Source organism: Astatotilapia calliptera, chromosome 15 (assembly GCF_964374335.1).
Source record: "Astatotilapia calliptera chromosome 15, fAstCal68.1, whole genome shotgun sequence".
In the NCBI taxonomy this organism is placed as follows: domain Eukaryota; kingdom Metazoa; phylum Chordata; class Actinopteri; order Cichliformes; family Cichlidae; genus Astatotilapia; species Astatotilapia calliptera.
The window spans coordinates 40,323,894-40,351,785 of NC_137436.1; the positions used below are offsets into that span (position 1 = coordinate 40,323,894).

General features: G+C 43.1%; 2 protein-coding genes across 6 annotated transcripts; one reads left to right on the forward strand and one right to left on the reverse strand.

Moving 5' to 3' along the window:
• Positions 1-579: 579 nt before the first annotated feature.
• On the reverse strand, positions 580-26,498 carry LOC113006995 (chloride channel CLIC-like protein 1). 5 transcript variants are annotated; one of them, XM_080289745.1, is made up of 10 exons: positions 25,822-26,498; positions 9,233-9,379; positions 8,899-9,086; positions 3,997-4,107; positions 3,629-3,850; positions 3,182-3,322; positions 2,978-3,077; positions 2,557-2,654; positions 1,754-1,900; positions 580-1,607 (listed from the first exon to the last, which is right to left on the reverse strand). In XM_080289745.1, the coding sequence occupies exons 3-10, from the start codon at positions 9,028-9,030 to the stop codon at positions 1,428-1,430; spliced, it is 1,131 nt and encodes a 376-aa protein (XP_080145871.1). In that variant the 5' UTR covers positions 9,031-9,086; positions 9,233-9,379; positions 25,822-26,498; the 3' UTR covers positions 580-1,427. The 5 variants fall into 5 exon arrangements, with proteins under 5 accessions (XP_080145871.1, XP_080145870.1, XP_080145872.1 ...); XM_080289744.1 differs by lacking the exon at positions 25,822-26,498 and having other exon boundaries at positions 9,233-9,775; XM_080289746.1 differs by lacking the exons at positions 9,233-9,379; positions 25,822-26,498 and adding an exon at positions 5,580-5,716 and having other exon boundaries at positions 8,899-9,036.
• On the forward strand, positions 21,214-24,921 carry LOC145420468 (uncharacterized). Its single transcript, XM_080289748.1, has 3 exons — positions 21,214-21,351; positions 22,721-22,765; positions 22,858-24,921. The coding sequence occupies exons 2-3, from the start codon at positions 22,726-22,728 to the stop codon at positions 23,715-23,717; spliced, it is 900 nt and encodes a 299-aa protein (XP_080145874.1). The 5' UTR covers positions 21,214-21,351; positions 22,721-22,725; the 3' UTR covers positions 23,718-24,921.
• Positions 26,499-27,892: the final 1,394 nt, after the last annotated feature.

Here is a 27,892-nt window from a genome sequence, read left to right on the forward strand (position 1 = left end):
AGTGTCTTTGCCAGGCCTTATGTTTGACATCCAAGTCTCACAGATACATGCAGCATATCCTAAGAGGTCGGAGGAAGACGGGTCCTATGTTAAACAGAAACCAGCACATTCCTGATACGATCTACTGCTGCTTGGCATCCACCTAAGATGACAGCTACAGTGTGTTAAATGTGAAACGCAGGGACCGTGTTTAATTTCTGTTCCAAAACCTCACGTTGGACAAAGAAACATGACGGATGTGACAAAACTTTATTTGTCCACTGATGAACACAGAGCAACAAAGTCAACTTCCTGATATCAAATATGACTTCCACAGATCAGAGCTGGAACGCCTGTGAGCTCCTGAAGCTGCTTGCATCCAGCAGACAGGAGGGAAAACTGTAAATCATCGTCCTCAAATGACAAAAATGAAATGATGACGTGGAGATACAGTCGATGACATGCACTGGATTTCAGCCACTTCATTGCTTTTTATACTGAGCGAGCTCCATCAAGCTCACTATGGTTAAAATCCACTGTTCTTGCACAGATGTCTATGTTGTGGTAGCAACAGAAATCCAGCATATATAAAGCAGAAAGTCAAGTCAAGTCATCTTTATTCATATAGCACATTTAAAAGACATCAAGTGTCGGCCAAAGTGCTGAACAGAGGAATATGATAAAAAGAATTAAAACAGATGAAAACAGAAACATTGTGACATCCATACATTTTTGTAAAAAAAATAAAAATAAAATAAAATAAAATGATAATAATAATAATATGTACACATTCACACACAAGTACACATATGTGAACATAAAATACATGTATACGTGTCTACACATGCAAACATCATCCAACGAGATAAAAGATCAGACAAGCTGAAACAGAATAAAGGTGGGAGATCTGAAAGCCTTGGAACATAGGGAGGTCTTCAGATTCGATTTGAAGACTTCCAAGGATGAAGAGGATTTTATAAAAGAGGGGAGACTGTTCCAGAGTCTCGGCAATGGAAAAAGCCCTGTCACCTGTAGATTTGAACTGGGAGCGTGAAACTAATAGAGGCATCTGACTGGAGGAGCACAGAGTTCGAGTGGGTAGGTGCAAGCTAAGAAACAAACAGTAATGATAATGTAGAGCCAATAATGCATTAAAAAAACTAAGACGAGATCAGCAGGTATCAAAACAAACAAAAACAAAGAAAAAAACCCCAAAAGACAAAAATATCAATAAAAAGTTTTCATTAAACATTAAGATACCAATTTATGTTGCACATGAATATTTAACTTCATCTCAGCAGAAGCATTAAATAATAAGGACATTAGTCTCCACCAAAACCCACTATTGTGTGTCTAATTTGATATTTAAGCTGATTGGATGAATCTAAACAAAAATTATTTTAAAAAGTGTGTGTGTGTGTGTGTGGGGGGGGGGGGAGGGGGGGGTGTCAACTGATCGACACTCTGCGCTTCTGGGAGCTCAGGTCTGGGTAGTGCAGCATCTCTGGTGATCTGTTCAGCTCTGGTGGTCTGTTCAGCTCTGGTGGTGGTGGGTCCCTTTGTGGGCGGCATAAAAGTGCCATGATGCCATTCTGGAAGGCTGCTTGCACACTTGCATACACAATCACCTGAAGAAGATATACATAAAAAAAGGCCTTAGAGCTTGAAGGTCCTGTGCAGCATCTTTTCTGCGCTCTTCTGGACAGAGACCTGTTCTATTAATCTTATCCATCTATAGAAAGCTCTATAATGTGAATAAGGTAACAGGTTTTACCACAGTAGCAGGCATGGTAGTGAGCAGGACTGGGATCTGCAGGGTAACCGGAAGATCTTTGAGGAGCACTCGAAGAAATTCACTGAATCCCTGACCGAAGTACTTCAGTGGCTCTGTGATGAAGGTTGTGATGGTAAATAAGATTGCCTAAACAGAGAAGCATGTCTAGGTTATAAAACTGTACATACATATAGAAAGTCCAAACTCATACAAAGGAACACAGTTTAGGAAGACTTTGCATGGAAAAACGTATAGCAGTTAGAAAAAGGTAGAAAAGTGGCAAATGTATGTGTCAGCTTAATAGAAAGCAAAGCAATGAGGTTTCAGCCATATCGGATGTGATTTAAACATTGGTTTGTAGGGAAGAATGGTTATTCACCAACTGGTCGCTGGGTGAAATCGGTGCAAAGAAGGCGCTGTACCACAGACCTCCTTGTGACAACTTTGGTTTTCAGCCGGTTGCCACAGTGGCTGTAAGTTTTCACATCTGTCTGTAAATACTTGCTAACTAATAGCCGAGAAGTTGCACAACTTGAAAAAGTGATGGTTTGCCTTCAGAGTAAAAGTTGTGCTTCAGTGCTGCAGTTAAGATGTTTCAAAAGGCACAACTTTTACTTCTTATCTCACAACTAGTGGTTGTTGCATGGTCGTGAGCAAGTCTCCAGGTCTGTGTGGCAACTGATTCACAAACTCCTACACTATCAGCATGTTTGTCACATGTCCAGAATGGTAGACAAATTTAAATCATGTGTTTAGTAGTGATGTGTCTGCAAGACCTCAATAACTTGAACAGAGTGACTTACCTTGATTGGTGATACCAACAAAAGAGGGTCAACTATAAGAACTTCATAGTATCTCTTACAGGGGTCATCTTGAAGAGTCCAGGTGCTTCTAAACCACTCTGCAGGAAATCAAATACAGGCCTAAGCTTAGGCAGACGTTATGCGCTAAATATGATTAATATATCCAAAACAGCAGTGCTGGAGTCTAAAACTATTAAAACAGCTGAGACTTCAGATTTTGCACAATGACTGCAGAGGGACTTGTCGTTAAATTCCTCTCCATCTCATGGCTGTGCAGTGAAATGTATTTCAAAATGATATTTAATACGCTCTAAAAATAAAAATAAAAAGAAGTTTTTTTCTCAGCCGGTTAATATTTTAGATATAGGAGGTTTTCACAGAATACCAATGCTATGTCTGTTCAACACTGGCAGTGGCATACCTTTCAAACTGTCAATCCAATCCATTTTCTCCACTCCAGTGCATTTTGCATTGAAATTCTCCATCTTCAATATATTACTTTGATGCTCAGCAAAGGCAAGCTGAACAAAATATACATATTTATTAAAAACATCTTATTTTACAGTCAAAACACTGAATTGCAGTTGAACTGAAACCCCTGAAAACTGCAGGGGCTCCTATTTACCTTGTACAGGTAAAACCAGTTCCAGATAACACTGACGAATAAGCAGACAGCAAACAGTTGTTGGAACAGCACAAACCAGGAGATCTTTGTCCGCAGTTGGAGCATGATAATGACTAGTATAACCAGGATAAATAACACGATCTGGAGAACGGAGCAGAGAACAGTTTAAGTGGTTACAGAAAATAGAAACCATTAAAACACAGCAGACACATTAAGAAAAGTCAAAACAGAAGGGGGTCAAAGGTAAAAGCTACATTTGGTTTAAAAAAAAAAAAGACATGTTTTTATATCTGCACTGACAACTTCTCACGAAACCATACTGAGTGTACATGAAATCAACAGACAGCTCTCCTTCTTGTTCATGGAGACAACACTAGACAAGAGATTTGGGGGGAGTTGGCCTCAAACCAGAGAAAGTGGAGTCACAGTAATAAAGACTGAGATTACTTTCAATAATGTATGCAGCTCCACCCCAAAGGTGTCTTCAAATGGCCACTTCCAGGCCCCATAATCATGCGGTTTAACGTCCACAAGTATCTGACTGATGGCTTTGTCCAGGGCGCCTGGTATACAGCTGTCTTCACTCTCCAGATGTGCCTGGATCTCCTCCATGGCTTGTTTGGACATTTTGAGTTTGGCATCATAAAAGACATCTGTGGAGTCACTGGGCTGGAGAGAAATGGGAGAAGTGTCTTAAATTGCACATTTTTTTCCACCACACTTGTAAAATTATTAAACGAGAGAGTAAATATGATAGCACAATATGCTCGACTGAAATCTCATAATTCAACATAAAACATGAGATGACCACCTACCACACCAGCTCTTTGTATTGCCTTCAACAGTCTGCTAAGAAATCTCTTGAACACTGGGCTGCATGTTGGCTGCTGTGAGATGCGCTCGATCGTCTTCTTATGATCTTCAATCTGAATGAAGGCAAGGCAGAATATCTGAAGTGCCTGTCCTGAATAAGTTCCTATTTCCCAGTCAAAGCTTCTGGGATTATGGGAAAGACCCCAGGTTCTCTTCTAAGACTGGTTGGTGGTGTAAGGATCTGAATGATATCTTCTCGATACACTTTGAGCCCGGTAATAACACTTCACCATCATTTAAACATCTCAGCCTAGTCTTGTTGCTAACCACTGTCTGCCCACAGATGATGTTATAGCACAGCATTTCCAAACCACTGTGCAGCCCCACAGAAGTATGCCATGAGAAATCATCAGGTGTGCCATGGAAGATTATCCAATTTCACCAGATGGGTAAGGGAGGAGCATGTAGTAATAGGCAGAAAATTTCCATTCTCTTCCACTAGAGGGCAGTGCAACATCTTGCACAAATTAAGAGGGTTGCCAACCGCCAGTAAAACAGAAGAAGGGCCGCAGGTAATAGCGATGGATAAATATCTGAAAATAAAAAAAGTAGTGAATCTGACCTGAGTCCTGGAGAAGACTCAGATGAAGGCCCTGAAGGCATGAGCAGTGGTCAGAAAAAAACAAAAGGAGAGCTCAAGATAATACAATGAAACTCATCTTGCCATTGGATTCACCGGGGAACCAACCAAGCCAATTCCACTATGCCTGCTGCTGAAAAACTGTCAAACAGTGCCAAGGTTCCAAGTAAACGTAAATGCCATTTCTAGACAAAACACCCAAGACTTCAAAACAAGATCACAGACTATTTTCCCTTTCTGGCAAACAAAGTTATTTCAGCTCTGCTTCCTTCCTCCACAACCCATCTATGGGTTTTATAAACATGATTGCTATCAAGACAAGAAAAAACCAAAACACAGACTCAGGACTGTCGAGGAAGATCTTCGTGTGTCTTCCTTCAACTCCTGCAAGAATATCAGCTTTGTGTTCAACTAAACAGGCACAGGTTTCACACTATGTAACTTAAGAGTAGATTTTAAATATATCTTGTAAGAAATGAACTTTTGTGACATTTTTATTTGGTGTTGTGATTTTTCTATGTGACGTGGCACTAAAGGGTTGGGAAACACTGTTCTAACAGACTGCAGCTCAAAACATGTAAAACCGGTTTGTTGTACATGACATTGAGTTCACCTTATTTAAATGGCCTTTTTAGACACGGTTGACGTTCATGTTTTGTGTACCAGTTAGAACAAAGCGATAAGCCTGGAGGCGTATAATTAGACAATTTGAAGATAGTTTTTCCTATTTAAAACCTCTAAACACCAACCAACACCAACTCTAACTCCTCCACTTGTTTGTTGCAGGGCGATGGCTCAGTCTGGCTGGAGTCCTGATTGTACTCTTGTCTTTCAGTGCCCAGATTGTCACAGCTTGCTGGCTGCGTTGCAAACACACATACAAACTAAGTGTCTGAGCTGGACAACACAACATCTTCACAATACTCAGAGTAAAAATCTCCCAACCTCAGTAGGCTTTCTCATCCTTTTGGTCGTAGCATCATACATGATCATGTCGTAAGGGTCGACCCACTGGCTTTCCTCCTCCTGGCCCACGGCAGTGAGCAACAGGTTGCACAACAAAGCAATGAGGAGCATCCTGGCTGGGAGAAGACAGACTCTTATCCAGTGTTAATTCCTTTACAGTGAAAACAAGCATAGGTGGACACCTATAGCTAGCACTGTTAGCTAAGTTTAAGGCTCAACTACAAAGCAGCTTCGGCCTCACTGACTCACACATGGCCTTAAAGGTAGTATAACAGGGTGAGGCGGGAACAAAACAAAACAGCCTAACAGACATGACCATAAAAGGAATCGCTTTACTGTACAACCACGTGATGCAGTGTGTGAATGTGTGAATGTGTGTGTGAATGGGTGGATTACTGAATGTGTAAAGCGCTTTGGAGTCCTTAGGGACCATGTAAAGCGCTATACAAGTACAGGTCATTTACCATTTTTACCAAGTGAGTGCAATTTAAGTTTGTAGGCTCGTGCTTAATTTAGTTTTGATGACTGACATCTCAAAAAGGTTATAAGAGCTGTTTTGTTTTTCTGTTTTTCTTCAAGGAATATTCAAAGAAATCCAAGAAAGCTCTAAATGGGGTGGGATAAAGTGTCAGAGGCACAGGATGTAGGCTGTAGACACATTAAAATAATGCCGAGATGCAATAACTTAAGATCACTTTCGTTGGAAGGTTATTTAAATGCGTCTTCAACCCAGCTGTGGCAGCAGCAGCGCAACTCATGAGGTTACAAAAAGAGCTGAGAGGTGCAACGCAAAATGGATGGGTGCCAGTGGATGGAGCATCTTTATCAATGTACACTGCCATGCAACAGGGGGCGCACAGTGAGCATAAAAACTGTTAGGTTTATATTGTTGGATTGTCATTTATGCTTAGAAACATTTACTCATATATGCTTAGAGTTATATAATCAATTGCATATTGATAGGATGTCTCATCCTAAGCAGTCTGCAAAGACTCTGTGTGCCCTCCAGAGCACTCTGGCATACCCACGCATCCTAAGGTCATGAGAGAGGTCGTACTTTCTCTTACTGATTTATGGTACTGGAGGACACCTACTCTGTATCTGTTTAAGTATAAGAGCCCTTTGTTTAGGTGGACCGCTGGACTCCTGGCACCAGCTTTGGGGAGTCGTTCACAGGGTCACATCTTGACACACACACGCATACCTACACATATGCGTGTAGGGACGAGTCTGCCTACAGGAGGGAGGTTGAACGTCTGGTGTCCTGGTGCAGCCACAACAACCTGGTGCTGAATGCCCAGAAGACAGTGGAGATTATTGTGGACTTCAGGAAGCACACAGCCCCACTCCCCCCCATCATCCTGACTGACACCCCCATCACCTCTGTGGACTCATTCCGCTTCCTGGGTACCACCATCACCCAGGACCTGAAGTGGGAGCCCACCATCACCTCCGTCATCAAGAAAGCCCAGCAGAGGATGTACTTCCTGAGGCAGCTGAAGAAATTCAACCTGCCAACACGGACGATGATGCAGTTCTACACTGCAATCATCGAGTCCATCCTCACCTCCTCCATCACCGTGTGGTACGCTGGAGCCACTATCAGGGACAAACAGAGACTGCAGCGTGTTGTGCGCTCTGCTGAGAAGGTGATTGGCTGCAGACTCCCATCTTTGCAGGACCTGTACACCTCCAGGACATTGCGGCGTGCAGCTCGGATCTCAGCTGACCCTTCTCACCCTGGACACAGTCTGTTTGACCTGCTCCCCTCAGGCAGGAGGCTCCGGTCCATTCGCACCAGAACCTCTCGCCATAAGAACAGTTTCTTCCCCTCTGCTGTTGGACACATGAACAATAACCATATGACTGTACCCGCCACTAACACATGACCCTACGCTGTGTCACTGCATCATTCTATGTTTGGCACTGATCACCACCTGCACTCATAGAATAGAATAGAATAGAATAGCATAGAATTCAACTTTATTGTCATTGCACATGCACAGGTACAGGGCAACGAAATGCAGTTTGCATCCATCCAGAAGTGCTTAGTGATATAGATATATTACAATATATATTAGCAATAATATAGATATGTAAGTATATTACAGAAATGGGTCTATTATGTTATAATGTACACGGTATGAAGTATGTTGTGAATATTCTATAACTATAAGTATGTACAGGCTGTAGTGAGTACAAGCTATGTACAGGATATGAACAGGATATAAATATGAAAAACTATACAGAATATGAAATAAATAACTTTACAGGAATCTGGGATATACAGCTATACAGAAATGGGAACTATACAAGTTGTAAACAGTTGTAGGATTAAAAATTATCGTATGTACAGAATGATTGTTTACACAGAACTATACAGTAGTGCAGTTAAGGAAAGTGAGGGTGTGGATAATTTCTATGTATATATCTTTCAACGTAGCACTCTTAATTCTTATTCTCATGTATATATCTCATGTATATCTCATGCACATATCTTTCCACGTAGCACTTTTAATTCTTATCCCTACTTTTATTTTTTTCCATGTCTATTTAAGTGCTATTTATGACAGCATGTTTGCACTGAAGCACCGCAGCAATTTCCTAATGTTGTAAACCTGCTCAACATTTGGCAATAAACCCCATTCTGATTCTGATTCTGATTCTGATTCTGATACACACAGACGGTACTCTTTGTTCACATGTATGCCTGTGTATGACGTCATATGTTAATGAGACTATGCATATTCATGTACCACAATAAAGACCAGTGCTACGGGTGAGCTAACTGAGAGTGACTGGGGTTCGAGTGTCAGGAGCAGCGCTCGTCACAGTTCTCTCCCTCGCACGAGATCACACAAAGAACTCTGCCTTGTGTCCAATGCTTTTGGCCATTGTAGTAGAATTGTCTCTGATTGTTCCAGCGAGGGGTTTGTGCTTGACAGATCCATCAAAAACAGCCTCAAATTTCCAACATCACAGACTGAAATTCTTTCTAAAGATGGCAGACTAAAGAGTCAACCCTGAGCCCAAAGATACATTTAAGAAGAGTTTTAGCACCTAAAAAACTGACAGGCAAACTATTTATATTGGATAATTATGTACAGACTGGCAAATGTATAGTTCCTTTGGAGGGCTCCAAACTTAGGCCATAAGATGAGCTCTGTCAACTGTCCTGGATGCAAAATATGCAGAAATAAGGAAATATATATGTACAACATTAAGATCATGATGAGAAGTGTCTGGGGTTTGTGTATGTTTTGTTCATGCATGTTGACGATCTGATTTTCATACTCACTGGTACTTTCCACAGGAACAACCAAGAAGTCATCATCATCATCGACTTCTTCGGGAGCTCAGGTCTGAGTAGCGCAGCATCTCTGGTGGTCTGTTCAGCTCTGGTGGTGGTGGGTCCCTTTGTGGGCGGCATAAAAGTGCCATGATGCCATTCTGGAAGGCTGCTTGCACACTTGCATACACAATCACCTGAAGAAGATATACATAAAAAAAGGCCTTAGAGCTTGAAGGTCCTGTGCAGCATCTTTTCTGCGCTCTTCTGGACAGAGACCTGTTCTATTAATCTTATCCATCTATAGAAAGCTCTATAATGTGAATAAGGTAACAGGTTTTACCACAGTAGCAGGCATGGTAGTGAGCAGGACTGGGATCTGCAGGGTAACTGGAAGATCTTTGAGGAGCACTCGAAGAAATTCACTGAATCCCTGACCGAAGTACTTCAGTGGCTCTGTGATGAAGGTTGTGATGGTAAATAAGATTGCCTAAACAGAGAAGCATGTCCAGGTTATAAAACTGTACATACATATAGAAAGTCCAAACTCATACAAAGGAACACAGTTTAGGAAGACTTTGCATGGAAAAACGTATAGCAGTTAGAAAAAGGTAGAAAAGTGGCAAATGTATGTGTCAGCTTAATAGAAAGCAAAGCAATGAGGTTTCAGCCATATCGGATGTGATTTAAACATTGGTTTGTAGGGAAGAATGGTTATTCACCAACTGGTCGCTGGGTGAAATCGGTGCAAAGAAGGCGCTGTACCACAGACCTCCTTGTGACAACTTTGGTTTTCAGCCGGTTGCCACAGTGGCTGTAAGTTTTCACATCTGTCTGTAAATACTTGCTAACTAATAGCCGAGAAGTTGCACAACTTGAAAAAGTGATGGTTTGCCTTCAGAGTAAGGGTATGGGCCAGACACCCCATACTCCCGCAGCACCTCCCACAGGACACCCCGAGGGACACGGTCGAATGCCTTCTCCAAGTCCACAAAACACATGTAGACTGGTTGGGCAAACTCCCATTCACCCTCTAGTATCCTTGAGAGGATAAAGAGCTGGTCCAGTGTTCCGCGACCAGGCAGAACACTGGACCAGCAGACAAACTCTCCTTTCCAGCACCCTGGCATAGACTTTCCCAGGGAGGCTGAGGACCCACCCTGGTTTTCCAGTCCAGGACTACTGTCCCTGATCTCCATGCAACATTGTAGAGGCGTGTCAACCAGGACAGCCCAACAACATCCAGAGCCTTCAGGAACTCGGGGCGGACCTCATCAACACCAGGGGCTCAGCCACCAAGGAGTTGTTTAACTGCCTCAGTGACCTCGCCCCCGGAAATTGGCGGGTCATTCCTCTCATCCCCAGACTCTGCTTCCTCCTCAGAAGACGTGTCAGTGGGATTAAGGAGGTCCTCGAAGTATTCCTTCCACCGCCTGACAAATTTTCTCAGTCCAAGTCAGCAGCGCTCCGCCAGCACTATACACAGTGCAGGTAGAGCACCGCTTTCCCCTCCTGAGACTCCTGACGGTTTGCAAGAATCTCTTCGAGGCAGTCCGAAAGTCTTTTTCCATGGCCTCTCCGAACTCCTCCCACACCCGAGTTTTTGCTTCAGCCACTGCCCGAGCCGCATTCCGCTTGGCTTGTCGATACCTGTCGGCTGCCTCCGGAGTCCCACAGGCTAACCAAGCCCGATAGGACTCCTTCTTCAGCCTGGTGGCTCCCTTCACCTCTGGTGTCCACCATTTGGTTCGGGGATTATCACCACAGCAGGCACCAACCTCCTTGCAGCTGCAGCTCAATGCAGCAGCTTCGGCAATGGAGATGCTGAACATGGTCCATTCGGACTCAATGTCCCCAGTCTCCCTCAGAATGCTGTTGAAGCTCTGCCGGAGGTGTGCGTTGAAGATCTCGCGGACTGGGGCCTCTGCTAGACGTTCCCAGCACACCCTCACTACGCGTTTAGGTGCACCAGGTCTGTCCAGCGTCCTCCCCCGCCACCTGATCCAACTCACCACCAGGTGGTGATCAGTTGACAGCTCAGCCCCTCTCTTTACCCGAGTGTCCAGAACATATGGTCGCAGGTCTGGTGATACGATTACAAAATCAATCATCGACCTGCGGCCTAGAGCGTCCTGGTGCCACGTGCACTTATGGACACTCTTATGTTCAAACAAGGTGTTCGCTATGGCCAAACTGTGATATGCACAGAAGTCCAATAACAAGACACCGCTCGGGTTCAGATCAGGGAGGCCGTTCCTCCCAATCACGCCCCTCCAGGTCTCGCTGTCATTACCCACGTGAGCATTGAAGTCTCCCAGCAGAACAACAGAGTCTCCAGGTGGAGCACCTTCCAGCACCCCACCCAGGGACTCTAAGAAGGCTGGGTACTCTGAACTGCCACTCAGCGCATAAGCGCAGTTGACAGTCAGGACCCGTTCCCCGACCCTAAGGCGCAGGGAACAAACCCTCTCATCCAAGAACCCCAACGTACCAGCAGCAAGCCGAGGGGATATTAGAATACCCACCCCAGCCCGCCGCCTCTCACCAGGGGCAACTCCAGACTGAGATAGAGTCCAGCCCCTCTCCAGGAGACTGGTTCCAGAGCCCAAGCCATGTGTAGAGGTGAGCCCGACTATATCTAGCCGGTACCTCTCAACCTCACGCACTAACTCAGGCTCCTTCCCCACCAGAGAGGTGACATTCCATGTCCCAATTGCCAGTCTTGGCAGCCGGGGATCAGTCCGCCAGGGCCTCCGCTCCTGGCTGCCGCCCGGCACGCAGTGCGCCCGACCCCTATGGCGCCTCCTGCGGGTGGTGGGCCTGCGGGAGGATGGGCCCATGTCCCTGTTAAAAGAAAATTGTACATAGTGTGATCAGCTACATGAAATGTGCCCTTTTTAGGATCACTAAGCAAACCACATGTCTACGTGACTTGCCATATAACAACTTTTGAGTGATAAACTTATTTTAGCAACTAACAGCTTCCTCTTTTCCGAGAACATACAGATGTAGAAAAGCCAGCTTGTATAAATAAAGAACGCAGACAGTCACAGAGCACGAGTCCGTGAGTGTCTCTCTGCGAGTACGAGCGCTCTGTGGCTGCCCTTGCAAGTAAATCAACTGCAGTGTTTGTGTTTTCTAACTTAGTTGTCTCAACTGAAGAACTGTTTGGGAGATTCTTAGAAATCCCCTGTCATTTAAATTGGTCCTTCGAGCCGGAGTGGAAACAACAGACGCGTTTCTGTGACTCCAATCCAAGGTCTGACTGCTGCATCCTGACGTCGTGGGAAGCCAGCACCGAAGTCTGTTGACAGCCCTCTCCAGGTAGAGGAGAAAGTCCTGGGATGTGAATTCGGGTCCAGGCCGGTGAATTAGTTCTGGTCGCTGGGATCCAGCCAGACGACCTGAACAACCAGCAAAAAGACGACTGAGGGTGAGAAAACACTGTTTTGGTCTGAACTGCCGTAAGGTTTTTGCGCAATAGGTCTAGCCCGCCGCAAGGGTCTAAAGAGGTCTATCCGGCCGCAAGGGTTTAAAGAAATAAACACGTGATAAATTATATTTAGACTGGTTTCAGAAGTAGCTGCAATTACTTCGTGACAAATTATTAAAAATGCGTGAATGTCTATGTCTATATGTGTTTTGGAAGTAAGTTGATTTCACAGCACAAATAAACTGCTGAACTACTTCCATGTTTGTGTATCCTGCAAAAGCCCACGTACTGGTGACAAAGGGGAAAGGTTGAGTTCCGCCTCATAAAACTGACACCGCTCCATGAATAGCACGGAGTAGAAGGGCGTGTAAGCCACCACTCCCGAGTCAAGTGTGCCAGAGAAGGCTTTGCAGTTCTGTGTAAATGGGGAATCAGCCCACCAAACTCACTGCTGACGAGCAGTGCTAGAAAAGAAATGTCCAGGCGCCAGACAAATCAGTGCTTGTAGATGGAGAAATCCTAAGAAAATAAAAGTCCCACTTGGGAAGGGAAATGTAGTCCTTCAGCGCTAACACATCTGAAGGAGGCTCTTTAAAAGAAGTAGGAGAGACGAAAGACTTAAAAAAGAAAGGAAAACATACTCAAGAATCACAATACTTCCTGGCCTGAAAAAGAAACCAAAGAAAAAAAGAAGCAGATAGGTGAGACGAAAACAAAGAGAAAAAACAAGAGAAAAAAAGATAAACAGTCAGAAAAACAGAACATAATAATCCCTCATCAAGTGAAAAATTAGAGATCAAAGTACAAGTTTAAAAAGGGCTGGATACAGAGCCAACTGAATACATATAAATACAAGAGGAATAAAGTGGAATAAACAAAAGGATAAATTAAATTAGAGCTTATCTCTAATGTATTCAAACTAATAATAGCAAGGATAATGTCAGGGTTTCTGGGTCTTTGACCCAGTATTCTTAGTTCATGTTCACTGTTTATATTCTGTCTGCTTCACCTCCTGTTTTATTGTGTTAGCCTTGGTCCATGTGCATTATGTTCCGTCCTCTTCCCGTTTATCATTAGGTCATTATGTTCAGCTGTGTACTCACCAGGTTCTAATCTCTCATCACTCAGCCTGTGTATTTATGTCCCTCAGTTCAACCAGTCCAATGTCTTGTCATTGATGTTATTGTGATGTTGTTCTCGCCGCCGTTAGGTTGTCCTCTGTTCAGTTCCGTCAGGTCAGCCGGTCAGTTGTCGGTCAGTCTTTCATTCATCCATTCAGTCAGTCGTCCAGCCGGCCAGCCGTTTCCTACTTCTGTTCTGTTTGTTCACTCCGTTGACAATAAAACACCAATCTTCACCTACCCGTGAGTCCAGCGTTTGGGTCCTCCTTCTTTCATCCACGACCTCATCCTGACAGATAACAACCTGTAAACTGGTTGGGATGACGACCATGCCCAGAATGAATAGAATGAATGAAAGCAGATAATTCACACGAAGACATATTAAATGAAATAGAGAGATGCATAAGGTATATTAAGGTTGTGTCATTGTTCAGCCAAGGAAAGTGTGTGAAAAGGAAAATGTCTCCAGCTTGGGAAAGGGTGAAACTGCAGATCACCCGAAGCCCTTGATGGATACAAAATAAAATATCAATAAAATATTGTAATTTACTGTTGGGTCTGTGTTTCCACAAGCCCCGCTAATTCTAGAGACTTATTCATCATGAAGAAAACAAGACAGTCGATCGATCTATTATTTGCGCAAGGGAGGCCTCGTCTGTGTCTACCACGAAAATGACCCCCAGATCTGACCTCCTCCTCGTCAGAACAAAGCCACGCCCCCTTGGTTCTAAGACAAAGCATTGTATGTATATGTGTGAACTTCTGTAAGAGTGTGTGTGTGTGTGTGTGTGTGTGTGTGTGTGTGTGTGTGTGTGTGTGTGTGTGCGTGTGTGTGTGTGTGTGTGTGTGTGTGTGTGTGTGATCCTGCTGATCAAAGGGTCATATAACATAAAAGCACAGGAGGAACATCCTTGGTCATAAAGAGGGTAGTCTCCCCCACACCCTAGATGGTTCACCCTAGATAGCACAGTGAAGCCATACAAAGGGGAGGAATTTTCCCCACATCAAACAGACCTTCACAAGGGTGTTCCTGTGATAATAAACACTACCGCCCCCCTCCCAGAATCTTAAGGATCTGGGGAGGGGAGGACAGAAATAATTCCTTAAAACTATGTACAAATGGTAAACATAAAAATGACAAACATTTAACAATTCAGCTTAACATTTACCATTGCTGTTATATGTAAAAAAAAAAAAAAGATAATAACATTAATAATGACATAATATTAATATGAAGAGGCACCTTAGTCAGTTATGATGTGAGGTGGATAATTGTTATAAGTAGTCTGCGTCAAGCTTAAGGTTGCTCAAATTCAGTACAACGACATATGAGATGAAGAAAATATCTAAACTAATTAAGTGCATAGTGTCACGACCTGCGGGATCAGCATCTCTCCACTCCTAGCCCCCCTTTTTCCTCTCTCTCCCTCTCCCCTGTTTTGCCGGGGCGGAACTCATGGCGGGTTCACGCCCTCGGTCCACGCCTTCCCGGATCGTGCACACCTGGGCCTCATCAGACCAGCTGGTATATTAGAAGGAGGAGATCAGCTGTTCAACGCTGGATTGTTGTGAAGGCTCTTGTCAGTACACACCTAGCTCAAGTTTCCCGTGCCTCTGTCTCAGAGACTTAACGTGTTCTTTTGTTCCTAGATTCCCCGGACCCGTCCCCGTGTTTCCCTGTGTGGAGTGTGGAAGGAGTGGCAGGTCGCTAGCGGAGTGGAGAGAGGCTGTTCTGAGCGCGTGTGTGATTTCCCCATTTTCCCTGGAGCCCTGGACCCCTGCCCCTCAGGTCTTGTGTATAGCACTAACCTCGCACTGTCTGTACATACACTTGGTGAAGATCTGTAATAAACTATCTCTGTTTGAACGCTACCCAGGAGTCCTGCGAGTGGATCCTCTAAGCAACCCGTGACACAGAGGCATTTGACCTGCTTGAAAACCTGTCATCCTAGATGAGACTTTGCTGAGATATAGAGCACACCTATACTAACAACTAATAAGCTAAACCCTGTATGCAACAGCTAAAGCTACAAGATTAAGAAGCTGAATTAAATATGTGGACACTGCTAAGCTTTTTTTTAGAGCAGGAGCTGCATGATATTAAAGCTCACACATGCAGCTGTCTGTGAGCTCAGTTTTTTCCTCACACTTCTGATTTGTTTTTGGCAGCAGCTTTTTTCTTTTTGTGTCCTGACTCATGTGTGTAAAGCGTTCATGCCATCAGCAACTTGTTTTTGTTTGTTTGTTTGTGTTGTTGGTTTGAAAAATAAATAAATTTGTGATCATACTTGTGGATCACAGTGACACATAATGATTAGGCATATGATTTACTAATGTCTAGTTTTAGAGCTGTGAGCAATGCATCCACATTGAGATTAAAAGCCTGGTGCAGACTTTATATGAAGCTGCTATAGAAAGAATGGAACCTTGTGGGAAAAGTTCAAATAAAGAAGTTTTTTAAATCCTAACTTAAAAGTTTGAAATATGTAAGATGTGTGAATTCTTTGAAAAAAATAGAAATGACCTAAAATGCCTTAAATATCATCATCAGTGGCACACCAGTGGAGAGAGTGGACAGTTTCCGATACCTGGGTGTCCACATCACTCAGGACCTGTCATGGTCCTGCCACATCAACACCCTGGTTAAGAAAGCCCGTCAGCGTCTCTTCTTCCTCAGAAGACTTAGAGACTTCCATCTGCCACTGAAGGTGCTCAAGAACTTCTACTCCTGCACCATCGAGAGCGTCCTGACGGCAAACATCTGCACCAAGCAGGACAGACGAGATCTGCAAAGAGAGGTGCGCTCAGCCGAACGCATCATTCAATCAGAGCTCCCTGACCTGCTGTCCATCTACACCAAGCGGTGCAAGTCCAAAGCTAGGAAGACTATGATGGACCTCTCCCATCCCAACAATGGACTCTTCTCACTGTTGAGGTCTGGGAAGCGCTTCCGCTCCCTTAAGGCCAAAACAGAGAGAATGAGGAGGAGCTTCTTCCCCCAGGCTATTCGGGCCCTGAACCAGGTGTAGGACTGGACTCTCACACACACATCACTATAAGACTGGACTCTCACACGCACCACCACACATTTCCTATAATTCCTATAATTTATAATCTTTATAATCTTTATAATCTCTTCTGCTATTTGCACGTTCTTTACTGTAAATTCCTAAGTTAATTTGTAAATTTTGTAGTAACCTGTAAATTGTAAATATTGTAAAACTTTTCTTCTGTCATTTAATGGTCGGGCATTGTACAGCTACAAGCCTTTCACCCCCATGTCATACTGTGTATGGCTGTGTGTGTGTGACAAATAAAATTTGAATTTGAATTTGAAATAAAAATGTAGTGTCGCATCTACAAAAAAAAAGAAGAAGAAGCATACAGTAACTTAAAACTAGCATTACAGACAAATACAGTTTTAGCATTGCCTGACTATGATAAGCCCTTCTACCTGCATGTAGCGAGTCATAGAAGCGAAACCGCTCACATCCTCATACTCAGCTCAAAGTGCAGAACTCACAGCAGTAATACGTGCATGTGAATTACACGAAGGGTAAGACATAAACATACACACAGACAGTCAGTATGTTTTTTCAGCAGTACATCACTTTGCAAAAATTTGGCAGAACAGAGGAATGATTACACTGGACACCCAGTACAAACACTATTAGAAGTAATAATATTGCCAAAACAGTTAGGGTTGTGTAAATGTGCTGCACATCAAAAAGATAAATCAGAAATAACTAAAGGCAATAACTTTGCAGCTAAAGCAGTGTTTAAGCCGTGAGACCAGTTTTCCCGTGATTCACTCGCGTACGTCAGTTTGAAGAGGAAAAAGAACTCCACGGGACTCCGATGTGAAAAGATGTAACAAAAAATTTATTCCACAGTTTTTGCATCTTACAGGAGTGGTCGGGGTTTAACTTGTCCTCAACAAAATAACCTACTACGGTAGGAAAACCGTGTGGCTCTGTTCTACCCTGCTGCCCCGTATAGCTTATGCCGTGTTAACTCCTTTTCTCTCTCTCTCCCCCCTCCCGCACCGCATGCACTAATTTGCATACATCCGTGATGCCCGGATTTTACTATAAACACAAGTCTTTAAGGCACATGTATTCATGGTACTACGTAACCTAGTTCCACCATAAACATGCATCTATTTCCTAAAATTATTAATTACACAAACAAGCTTAACAACAGCGAAATATAAATACTAAAACATATGAACTATCTTAACTTGGCTCCCACATGCAGCTAAGTTAGCCGCACAACAAACTGTAGACACATTAATGTCTGCATCTGCTATGCAAATACCATTTGACGTCCTTAAAGACGAACAAAGCGCAGCACCAACCACAGAACAAAAGAAATGGTTAAAGTGTGGAGCACAACTAAAAGATGATCTGTGAAGGAAAACCAATACTTCCTAAGTCCCTACACAGAACAGCAGCATTAGTGACCCATGGGGTAACCCATGTGTCATCAGGAGGGAGGCTCCAGATCATTATTACACACTTTTACACTCTAAATGTCGAAACTTCAGCAAAAGAATTTGTGAGAACATGCATGATCTGTCAAAAACACAATTCACGAGGCAGTCTGAGGACAAAAAGAGGACATTTCCCCACACCACCTCATCCATTTCACACCATTCATATGGACTTCATTGAATTAAGTGAAAGTCAAGGCTCAACATATGCTCTAGTGATTATAGACGTATTCTCAAAATGGCCAGTGAAAAAAAGCAGATGCAATCTCAGTTGCAAAATGCCTATGTAACCATTTCATTCCAACATATGGCATCCCTACTCTGATAAGATCAGATAATGGGACACATATTTTGTCAATGATGCGATCAGTAAAGTCTCTGAAGCACTAGGATTCAGCATAAGAAACCATTGTGCTTCTCACCCACAGAGTCCAGGCTTAGGCTTTGTGGGGATGAACAAAAGTATTTTACCAGCATAATATAATCTGCAGTATGATCATTGCTTTAACAATGTAACAGATAGCTTTAAGATGGCCTTAAGATGTTTATGCATACTGTTATCATATTAACTTTGTATTTCAGATGCAGTTATAATTGTGTTATACACATTGCATATCTGCGCTTATTTTGAGTTGATGTTTGGTTCATTAAGGGTCTTAAGCTTCACTGGCGTGACTGTCCAGGTGATACATGCTGAGGGAAACTAGAACATAGAAGAAATTGCAATACATGCTTACAAAACACTTATATCAGGTTATTTTTATTATCATTGATAAGTTCATATTTTTGTATTAAGCTTTTAGTAGAGGTGCTTGATTAAAACATTTATTTAGTAGATGATATATACATAGTTTCAGTTCAGGTTAGTACATACATGAGAGTGGCTTCTGTCTCTCTGTCTGGAGCTAGTCGGCGAGGTGAAGTAGGGTGCAATTGTGGTTAGCACACACACACACACACACACACACACACACACACACACACACACACACACACACACACACACACACACACACACACACACACACACACACTCAGTTAGAGAGAATCATTTATAGGTGAAAGTTTAAGCATGTTTTGCTTGGGGTTGCAAAAGGAGCAGTTTGTCGCAGAACTGCAGCTGATGTGTCTGGATGACAAGCGAGCATCCGGCAGTAACAGGATGTACCTGTTATGATGACGACGGCGGCGTTCTTTTTAAATTGTGTTAAAAGTCATTGTGGTTTTGACCTGATCTATGTATAAAATGTATCTGTGACGTTGAAGGGGCGTCATTAAATTTAAGCCCAGGTGATGTAAAATATCTGTTTATGCTTTGATTAAGTCGAAGATCAATTGCTGTCTGTGGTGATCTTCCCACGCGTGTTTTAAAATCATCGTTTGACTTCACCCGGCCGGATCAGTGTGGTTATTCTTCGATCCCCTCTTGTACCCTTCCTCAATATTGAACCCTTAACAGCTTAAAACAGAGACTCAGAAAATGCATGGAAGAGACAGGAAGACCATGGCCTGAATGCACAGGCCTAGTAAAAATGTGGATGAGATTAACACAAGGCTCTCAAAAACTTACACCATTTGAGGTTGTTCATGGGAGACCTTTTCCACTATCCTTAGACAAATCTGTCAGAGAAGCAACTCTGGCAGAATGGATGGCAAAACTATTAGAATTTGAATGTTATGTTTCTTTCCACTGTGTTCCTGTTAATGATAGACTACAGATTTACCCTAAATTACTAAAATATCAACATTTTAATGTGAGAATCAATTCTAGAATATAAATGACTGTATCGGAGGAATCAATATTTCAGTATTGATCCGCACATCACTAGTACAGGGCTCTGTGCTGGAAAGCTAGCCAGATGCACGTGTACAGAAACCGTGTGTGAAAAGTGGTCAATAAAGAGAAGCCGTAAAGCATTGTGGCGGAGGTGTGGTCCTGGGTGCGGCTGCAGGGGAGGAGTGGTGCAGTGGGCTCAACGGGGCGGTGCTGGAGATGCCGGTGAGAACAGCTGATGGCGATTTGGACTGATAATGGTTTCCCTCCCTTTTTATAGTGAGACAGAGAGGAGCGGAGAGAGAGGGAAATCAGCTGGGACCGACAGCTGTCAGACTGTGTTCAGTCATAACCTGGGAAAATTGTAAATAAATGTGGAACCTGGTGATAAAGACCTGTGTGTGTGTGTGTGTGTGTGTGTGTGTGTGTGTGTGTGTGTGTGTGTGTGTGTGTGTGTGTGTGTGTGTGTGTGTGTGTGTACCTGTGTATAGTGCATTTCACAAGCATGTTCATGCAAACATCGTCGGGTCTGCCGTGATATGTTTAACATGGGACTTTTGCTCCTGAACCTCTGCAGACCGGAGCTGTACGAAGTCACTTTCCTCTTTACGCAGGACTGTAAGCTGTCATCTGTGAGGTGTGAGCGGTGTTTGTTTTTATCATAGTTCAAGGTGTGGGATAGCTACTCAAATACATATGTGGAAGATCGACAATCAACAAATTAGGCATACTGGTAGACCGCTCTCATCAGAAACGCAAATAAATCTGCTCAGACATCATTAAATGTTCTGTTTTCTTCAGATATTTTTTTTCTTGCGTTTCTCCATACTTGGCCTACCTGGGGTTGAAAGTCTCGACAGGGGCGGATCTAGAAAAATCTTCTTATGGCGGCATGAGGGTGGCAAAGAAATCAAATGGAGGGGAAAAATCAAAGCCTTTTTTTTTCAAAGACATACGCAGGTGGTTACATATGGTTAAAATGATTCAACTGCAGTAAGTGTGCACGTTTCTCATATCAATATAGTCCATTACTTGATTATTGTCTGTGGCCCACATGATTAAACACTTTAGTTACATAAAACATGTGAGTTTAGATTTTATCTGCTGTATAGCCTGTATGATAAATTAATATGTAGCCCAATAAGTATAAAATCCAGAAAGCTACACAACATGGGGCGGTTCATTTACAAACACAGGTCTAACTTGAGTTTCACACAGTTTTTATTAGAAAACAGTCAAATTGTTAAATGCTTAAAGTACACAAAATGTCAGAAATCTGCACCGTCATGAACACAAATTTAAACCTAATTTTTCGTGAGTTGTTGATTAACCCTCCGAGGTCTAAATCCCACGTTGTGCACATCAACATCACACATTTGTACAAATAAAGTTTATAACAAAGACATGTTAAATATTAAGCTCTGGAAACAGCTTGGTTGTTTTTGTTTGGAACATGTTGTTTTGTTGCCATAGCGATGCCTCCAGGGAAAAGTTAGGGATTTAAGCATGTTTTGAACGAAAACATCAGCATATGAACACAAAACTGAAGAGACACTGCAACCGTATGAAAGCAGACCACTATTTAGTGACATTTCGACGTTTCCCTGAGGATTAACTGCTCTGTAATTTACCAAGAACTAAAGTAAGCTCAAATTTCACTTTACAAACTTAAGATCATTTACTTCAATATAAAGCCTGATTTTCCTGCCTGCCAGGACAGTATTTATGTACTTTACATTGTGCAAGACTAGACTATATTTTCCATCATAGAGAGGATGATGTGGATCTATTATTCAGGAAAACAAATGAAGACTTAACTATTTGTCAGCTGATGTAATATTTGACAAATTATACATAAATGAGAAAATGTTCTTAATCATATCTGAGTGACAGAAGCTCTTTTTAACACGATTATTTTCTTAATTTAGGAAAATAGAGAAGACTTAAGTTTTCAAATTCAAATTTTATTTGTCACACACACACAACCATACACAGTATGACATGGGGGTGAAATGCTTGTAGCTGTGCAATGCCCGACCATTTTGTTCTCCAACAAACTATTAGAATTTCTGAGAAACTGAGGCTGCGTCCACATGTACACGGCTGTTTCTGAAAGCGCAGCTTTGTCTCTGCATTTGGGCCTTTCATCCACACCTAAACAGCAGATTGAGTCACTGAAAGGTGAGATTTTTAAAAACTCCTGCCAGGGTGGAGATTTTTGAAAACGACGTTTTTGTGTTTAGGTGTGGACGAGGAAAACGGACATTTACTCAGGCAATGTCAAAAGTGTGCGCCGCTGTTGACGCTGTGGCCACGTTAGTGTTTACATGAGATCCATTTCTACAATGGCGGATGTAGACAACATACTGTGTCTGTTACTCTTAGTATCTGCAGTTTTTACACGCTTACATATACACACACAGTTACTGTGCCTCCATTTAGAAACACAGAGGCATCAGACGTGGCTTCTACATTCAACACAGACGCTCTCCCAACCCAAATCCTGACGTCGGTTTGGAATAAATGTCATTTAAAGAAATGACATTTATGTATGCTGTATGCATTTTGTCCATTCCAAAGTTGTGAGTCTGTTCCAGCCAAAAAGCTGTCTTTAGTTATTAACATTTGAAACAATGAAGGCACGTGAAAGTAACACAAAATTAGCTGCTTTTCCAGAAAAAGACAAAAACTTCTCAGAAGTACGTAAGGTTTTGTGAGGTTTTCCCACCCAGGCTTCTAGACTTCTGATTGGCCAACATTTCCACACGGTTAAGATTTGGCGTGTTCTTGACAGCGTTTTAGTTTGTTTTTAGCGTTTACATGTGGAAGGAGATATTTTTTCAAAACTGCACATGTGGACTGGATTTTTTTTAAACGAAAAAGGAAAACGTGCGTTTTCAAACATAGCCGCGTACGTTCGGACGCAGCCTGAAGTCATCACAAAAAAAGCAAATTCTCTGAACATGCTGAGTTGAGGTTTACTGATCATTGTTGTTTTGTGTTCCTTGTAGTCAAAATGAGTGGAAGAGGAGATGGATCACACAATAACCGTCATGGTAAGCACATGTGCTCAGTCTTAAAATGGATGAAAAACAGATTTTCAGCAGATAGTTATGAATGCTAATTAAAAGATTAAATGATCTTGCAGGCCGACAGGTTAACCCACAAAGGTTTGAAAGTGGAGATCAGGAACCAGCTAATGAACCAGTTAATGGACCAGTTAATGGACCAGCTTTCGAGCCTATTCATGGACTCCGGGGCTTCCAGATCGATCTTTATTTTCTTCTCAATGATATGTTTTGGATGATGAATGAGCTAATAGATGTATTAGTGGAACAATATGTTAATTACCGTCACAATGCCAATGACAATAATGTCAACATTCAAAATATGAATGTGAGGGACAATAATGCCAATGCTGACAACAATGAACAGCACGAGGATCATAATGCTGTTGTTGTTGGTGGCATTGAAAATGAGGATTCTGATGAGGCATTTGAAGACTGTGAGGATGTTCACCAGTACATCCCAGAAGAGGATCCTCAGCCAGGTGTATCCAGGAGGAGGTCTAGAGAGATGGATGAAGCAGATGTGGAACCAAACAAAAGAATCAGATGGAGCGAGGAGTTTTCTGATGACGACTCTGACTTCTTCTCTGTTTGTGACACTGATAGCGAGGGCTGTCCTCAGCAGGTAACAGAAGAAGAACCGCAGCCTGGTGGATCCACGAAAAGGTCCAGAGAGGAAGATGTAGACGAAGAAGAGCATAATAGCAAAAAATCCAGGCTTGCAAACTCTGATTCGGGGACCAGCTCAGCTGTGTACGACCACTCTGAGAGCAGCAGTGATGAACTTTTTGAAGATGCGCACGAAGAGCTTGACAACCATGAAGCTGGAGGCTCGAGGAAGCATTCCCGAGAGGACTTTGAGGAAGAAGAGGAATACTTGCCTGTTTGCAAACTTTGGAGGTGTTCAAATGAGTCCAGCAGCAGCAGTGATGAAGACTAACACTATTTCGACGGGTTTCTTCAGTATCCTTTTAGTAGGCTGATGGCCTACTCAGGTGACCCTGAATCCTCCATGCTGCAATAAGCTGGGCATACACTGTGCGATTTCTTTCAGTCGCGTTATTCAGCTCCTGCTCAAACTGTACGCTTGACTCGCAGGGGTGAGAGGTTTGTGCCTCCATCGCTTGTGTCCAGATCACACACCGCACCGCCGTTCGACTCCATCTTTTCGCTCTCATTTCTGCGTTTGCGCGTGGGCAGTGTGAGACGCTGCGGTGACACCCTCAGGACGACCCACAGGATTTCAAACAGGTTTGGTTTTCTTGCGAGCAAACGATTGATGATCGGGAGCTGGTCGTGAGGTTTTAATTGCTTCTCATTACCCCGTTACCCTCGTTATGTAGACGATGCACGACACACGATTAAGGCCAAACTCGGGACGACTCCCAAAACGGTCGCACGACTGAAAAATCGGCTCAAAATGGGCCAAAAAGAGCACAGTGCATGCCCAGCCTAATGCTGCCGCGGGATTCCCATGATGCACTGGGTGTTTCTTCCTCACCCACTATGTTTAACAGACCTCTCTGTACTGAATTGTACTTGTTATTAACCTCTGGCTCTCTTCCACAGCATGTCTTTATCCTGTTTTCCTTGCCCCTCCCCAACCGGTCGCAGCAGATGGCCGCCCCTCCCTGAGCCTGGTTCTGCCGGAGGTTTCTTCCTGTTAAAAGGGAGTTTTTCCTTCCCACTGTCGCCAAAGTGCTTGCTCATAGGGGGTCATATGATTGTTGGGGCTTTCCCTCCCCTGTCTCTATCCTTCTTTCTATCTACCCCCCCCCCCCCCCCCCATCTGTCCTCTTAATCTCTTCTTTACAACCCCTCCCCCCCATTTTCATTTCCTCCATCATCTCTCTACCCTGTGTTCACTTTTGAGAACACAGGGTAGAGAGATGATAATAAAATGATAACAATAAACACAATTGGCTACATTTTACATGTGTCGGATCAATGTCTTCATTTAAGTCTGTCTTTGTGTATAATATGCATACTTTACAGACATTGTTTGACTTGTTATCATTCAAGACCTGATGGAGACGTTGGAGCTGTGCATGTTTAATGCTACGTTTCGATCAAGAAATGAACTTGTAGCATAAATGTCTACTCATCTGTGATTGTATTAATCATTTCAGCTTCATAAATCAAACTGACTCAATCACCAAAACCAAAACGGGGCTCACACAGTAGTGTGTCCTTGACACAGCTGGGTCAGATAACTCTAGTGAGAACGCGTTTGTGTACCATCACAGACTAACACATGTACATTATCTCATCAGCAGAGGCTTCTATAATCTTACATTTCATGGCATTTGCATTCTACAAGCTTATTTATTGAGAAGTCTCAATAACAGCATGTTTGTGCAGGTGCTGCTTTGTTGCACAGACACTAACTCACACCAATATTCCCCCTTTTCACAAAATAAGCATTCTGCTTCTCTTATCCTAAAGCGTCTTTAATCTTCCGTCAAATGCCATTCAGTATTACTTGATTCCACAAATTTAAACAACACTCTAATACCAAGTACGCCTGTAAAGATTCCCTAAAATGTTGGAAGTGTTTAGACATAAAATTCACGGAGGTTAAGGTAAGCTGAGAGAGAACAAGGGGTTTGGGGAAAACAACAATACTGAGGCCAGAAATGCAAAAGCATGTCTTTTTCTGGATTCATGTTCAAGGTGGGTATCGGTTTTCACAGGGTCTTCAAAACCCACAACAAACACACCTGTCGAGTTTCCAAGTGACAACAAAGAGCCATTTCAAATCTCAAAGCGGCTAAAAACCGCACACACCCACATTCCAGCTGACAAGCGGAGGATCGTTTTTTTCAGCTGGATGTTCGACCTGCCTTTCTGCCATTTCCACCCTTAAACGTAACTCCTCAGGTCATGACAGATAAGCAATCACATTCAAACGTCCTGGGAATATTACAAAACATGTATCTCATTGCCTCCTCTCTGTGTTGACCCATCTTGTGTTCATTCGCATTTGTGCTCCTCAGAAGAAGAAAACAAAACAAACAAAGTTTTTAGAGCCAGCCTCCACATACCTCTATTAATGATCCTTCTCATATTTTTGGACCTCAACTGGATCTTTGAAAACCTCCCAGTGAAGTCACTGGGATCCAACTTATCCACTAACAGACAGCCGATACGGTCCAGAACGATCCCATCCTGGCCTTCACTCTGGTTCACCCCCTGGTCCTGATTTTGGTTCAGACAGTGGCCACTGGAACGATCTGAAGCACTGCTTTCAGCCCCAAGGCTGGTGGTGCTTTTGACATCTTCTAGAGACATGTCTCACTATTTGCTCATTAGCCAGTCTCCACAGGAGCTCACCGACACCTCGTAGGATATTGTCAAAATGTGGCCCTCCTCAGAAAAGGAAAGACAACCTTACATTGTTCCACAGAAGCCTCAAAAGAAAAGAATCCTTGTTCCAGACAGGTAAAACTTGAAAAGAGGAAGGAAAAATATTTAAAAAGGACATTTTCATTTTCTTCATCACCTTTTTCCCCACATCTTGGTATCCAGTTTCCTTTCAGGGTTTATTCTCTTTATGTTGTGTTCATCCCGAGACACTGAGCTCATCGCTTTGTTGTTACACAGATCTCCTGAGAGTTCAGGTCTTCCTCTCAAAGCTCTTCCTCACAGTTGTTTAAGTTTTTTTTTAGTTTCTTATTTTATTTGAAAGCAGATTTCAGTTTTCTGTAAGACCTTTCCTTCTCTGCGTGCCACGCTTCAACTCTCACATGCTCTCGGAGCGTTTCTGTCTATTTCAGCCCTCTGAGGCACAGCTGTGTTTCTTCACTCTCACGTGGTGAAAAATAAGGGAGGGGGCCAATTCCAAGGACGCAGCTTGATTGGGTGGTTTGTTAAATCTGAGTGGTTCTTTTAGCCCCTCCACTCCTTTGCATTTTCTTCTTCTCTTTTTCCTCTCTAAGGCTACGTTCACTCTGCAGGTCTTGATGCTCAATTCCGATTTTTTGATCAAATCCTATTTTTTTGTCTGCTCGTTCACACTACAAATAAAATGAGACAGCAAACGCGCTCTAGTGTGAACCAAAGCGGCCGCATGCGCAAAAGAAGACGTCACACACAACGCGCTCTGTTTAGACCCAGAGCAAACAATACAGGGAGTGCAGAATTATTAGGCAAATGAGTATTTTGTCCACATCATCCTCTTCATGCATGTTGTCTTACTCCAAGCTGTATAGGCTCGAAAGCCTACTACCAATTAAGCATATTAGGTGATGTGCATCTCTGTAATGAGAAGGGGTGTGGTCTAATGACATCAACACCCTATATCAGGTGTGCATAATTATTAGGCAACGTCCTTTCCTTTGGCAAAACGGGTCAAAAGAAGTTTTTGACAGCTCAGAAAAGTCAAAAACAGTGAGATATCTTGCAGAGGGATGCAGCAGTCTCAAAATTGCAAAGCTTCTGAAGCGTGATCATCGAACAATCAAGCGTTTCATTCAAAATAGTCAACAGGGTCGCAAGAAGCGTGTGGAAAAACCAAGGCGCCAAATAACTGCCCATGAACTGAGAAAAGTCAAGCGTGCAGCTGCCAAGATGCCACTTGCCACCAGTTTGGCCATATTTCAGAGCTGCAACATCACTGGAGTGCCCAAAAGCACAAGGTGTGCAATACTCAGAGACATGGCCAAGGTAAGAAAGGCTGAAAGACGACCACCACTGAACAAGACACACAAGCTGAAACGTCAAGACTGGGCCAAGAAATATCTCAAGACTGGTTTTTCTAAGGTTTTATGGACTGATGAAATGAGAGTGAGTCTTGATGGGCCAGATGGATGGGCCCGTGGCTGGATTGGTAAAGGGCAGAGAGCTCCAGTCCGACTCAGACGCCAGCAAGGTGGAGGTGGAGTACTGGTTTGGGCTGGTATCATCAAAGATGAGCTTGTGGGGCCTTTTCGGGTTGAGGATGGAGTCAAGCTCAACTCCCAGTCCTACTGCCAGTTTCTGGAAGACACCTTCTTCAAGCAGTGGTACAGGAAGAAGTCTGCATCCTTCAAGAAAAACATGATTTTCATGCAGGACAATGCTCCATCACACGCGTCCAAGTACTCCACAGCGTGGCTGCAAGAAAGGGTATAAAAG

Coding starts and splice junctions, on each gene's coding strand:
- LOC113006995 (XM_080289745.1), bottom strand. CDS start 9,030: ATGCCGCCCACAAAGGGACCCACCACCACCAGAGCTGAACAGACCACC. Junction 4,108..8,898: donor TGTTCCTGTGGAAAGTACCA/GTGAGTATGAAA, acceptor GCCTTCATTCAG/ATTGAAGATCATAAGAAGAC. Junction 1,608..1,753: donor CTACCATGCCTGCTACTGTG/GTAAAACCTGTT, acceptor TATCTTCTTCAG/GTGATTGTGTATGCAAGTGT.
- LOC145420468 (XM_080289748.1), top strand. CDS start 22,726: ATGAGTGGAAGAGGAGATGGATCACACAATAACCGTCATG. Junction 22,766..22,857: donor ATCACACAATAACCGTCATG/GTAAGCACATGT, acceptor ATGATCTTGCAG/GCCGACAGGTTAACCCACAA.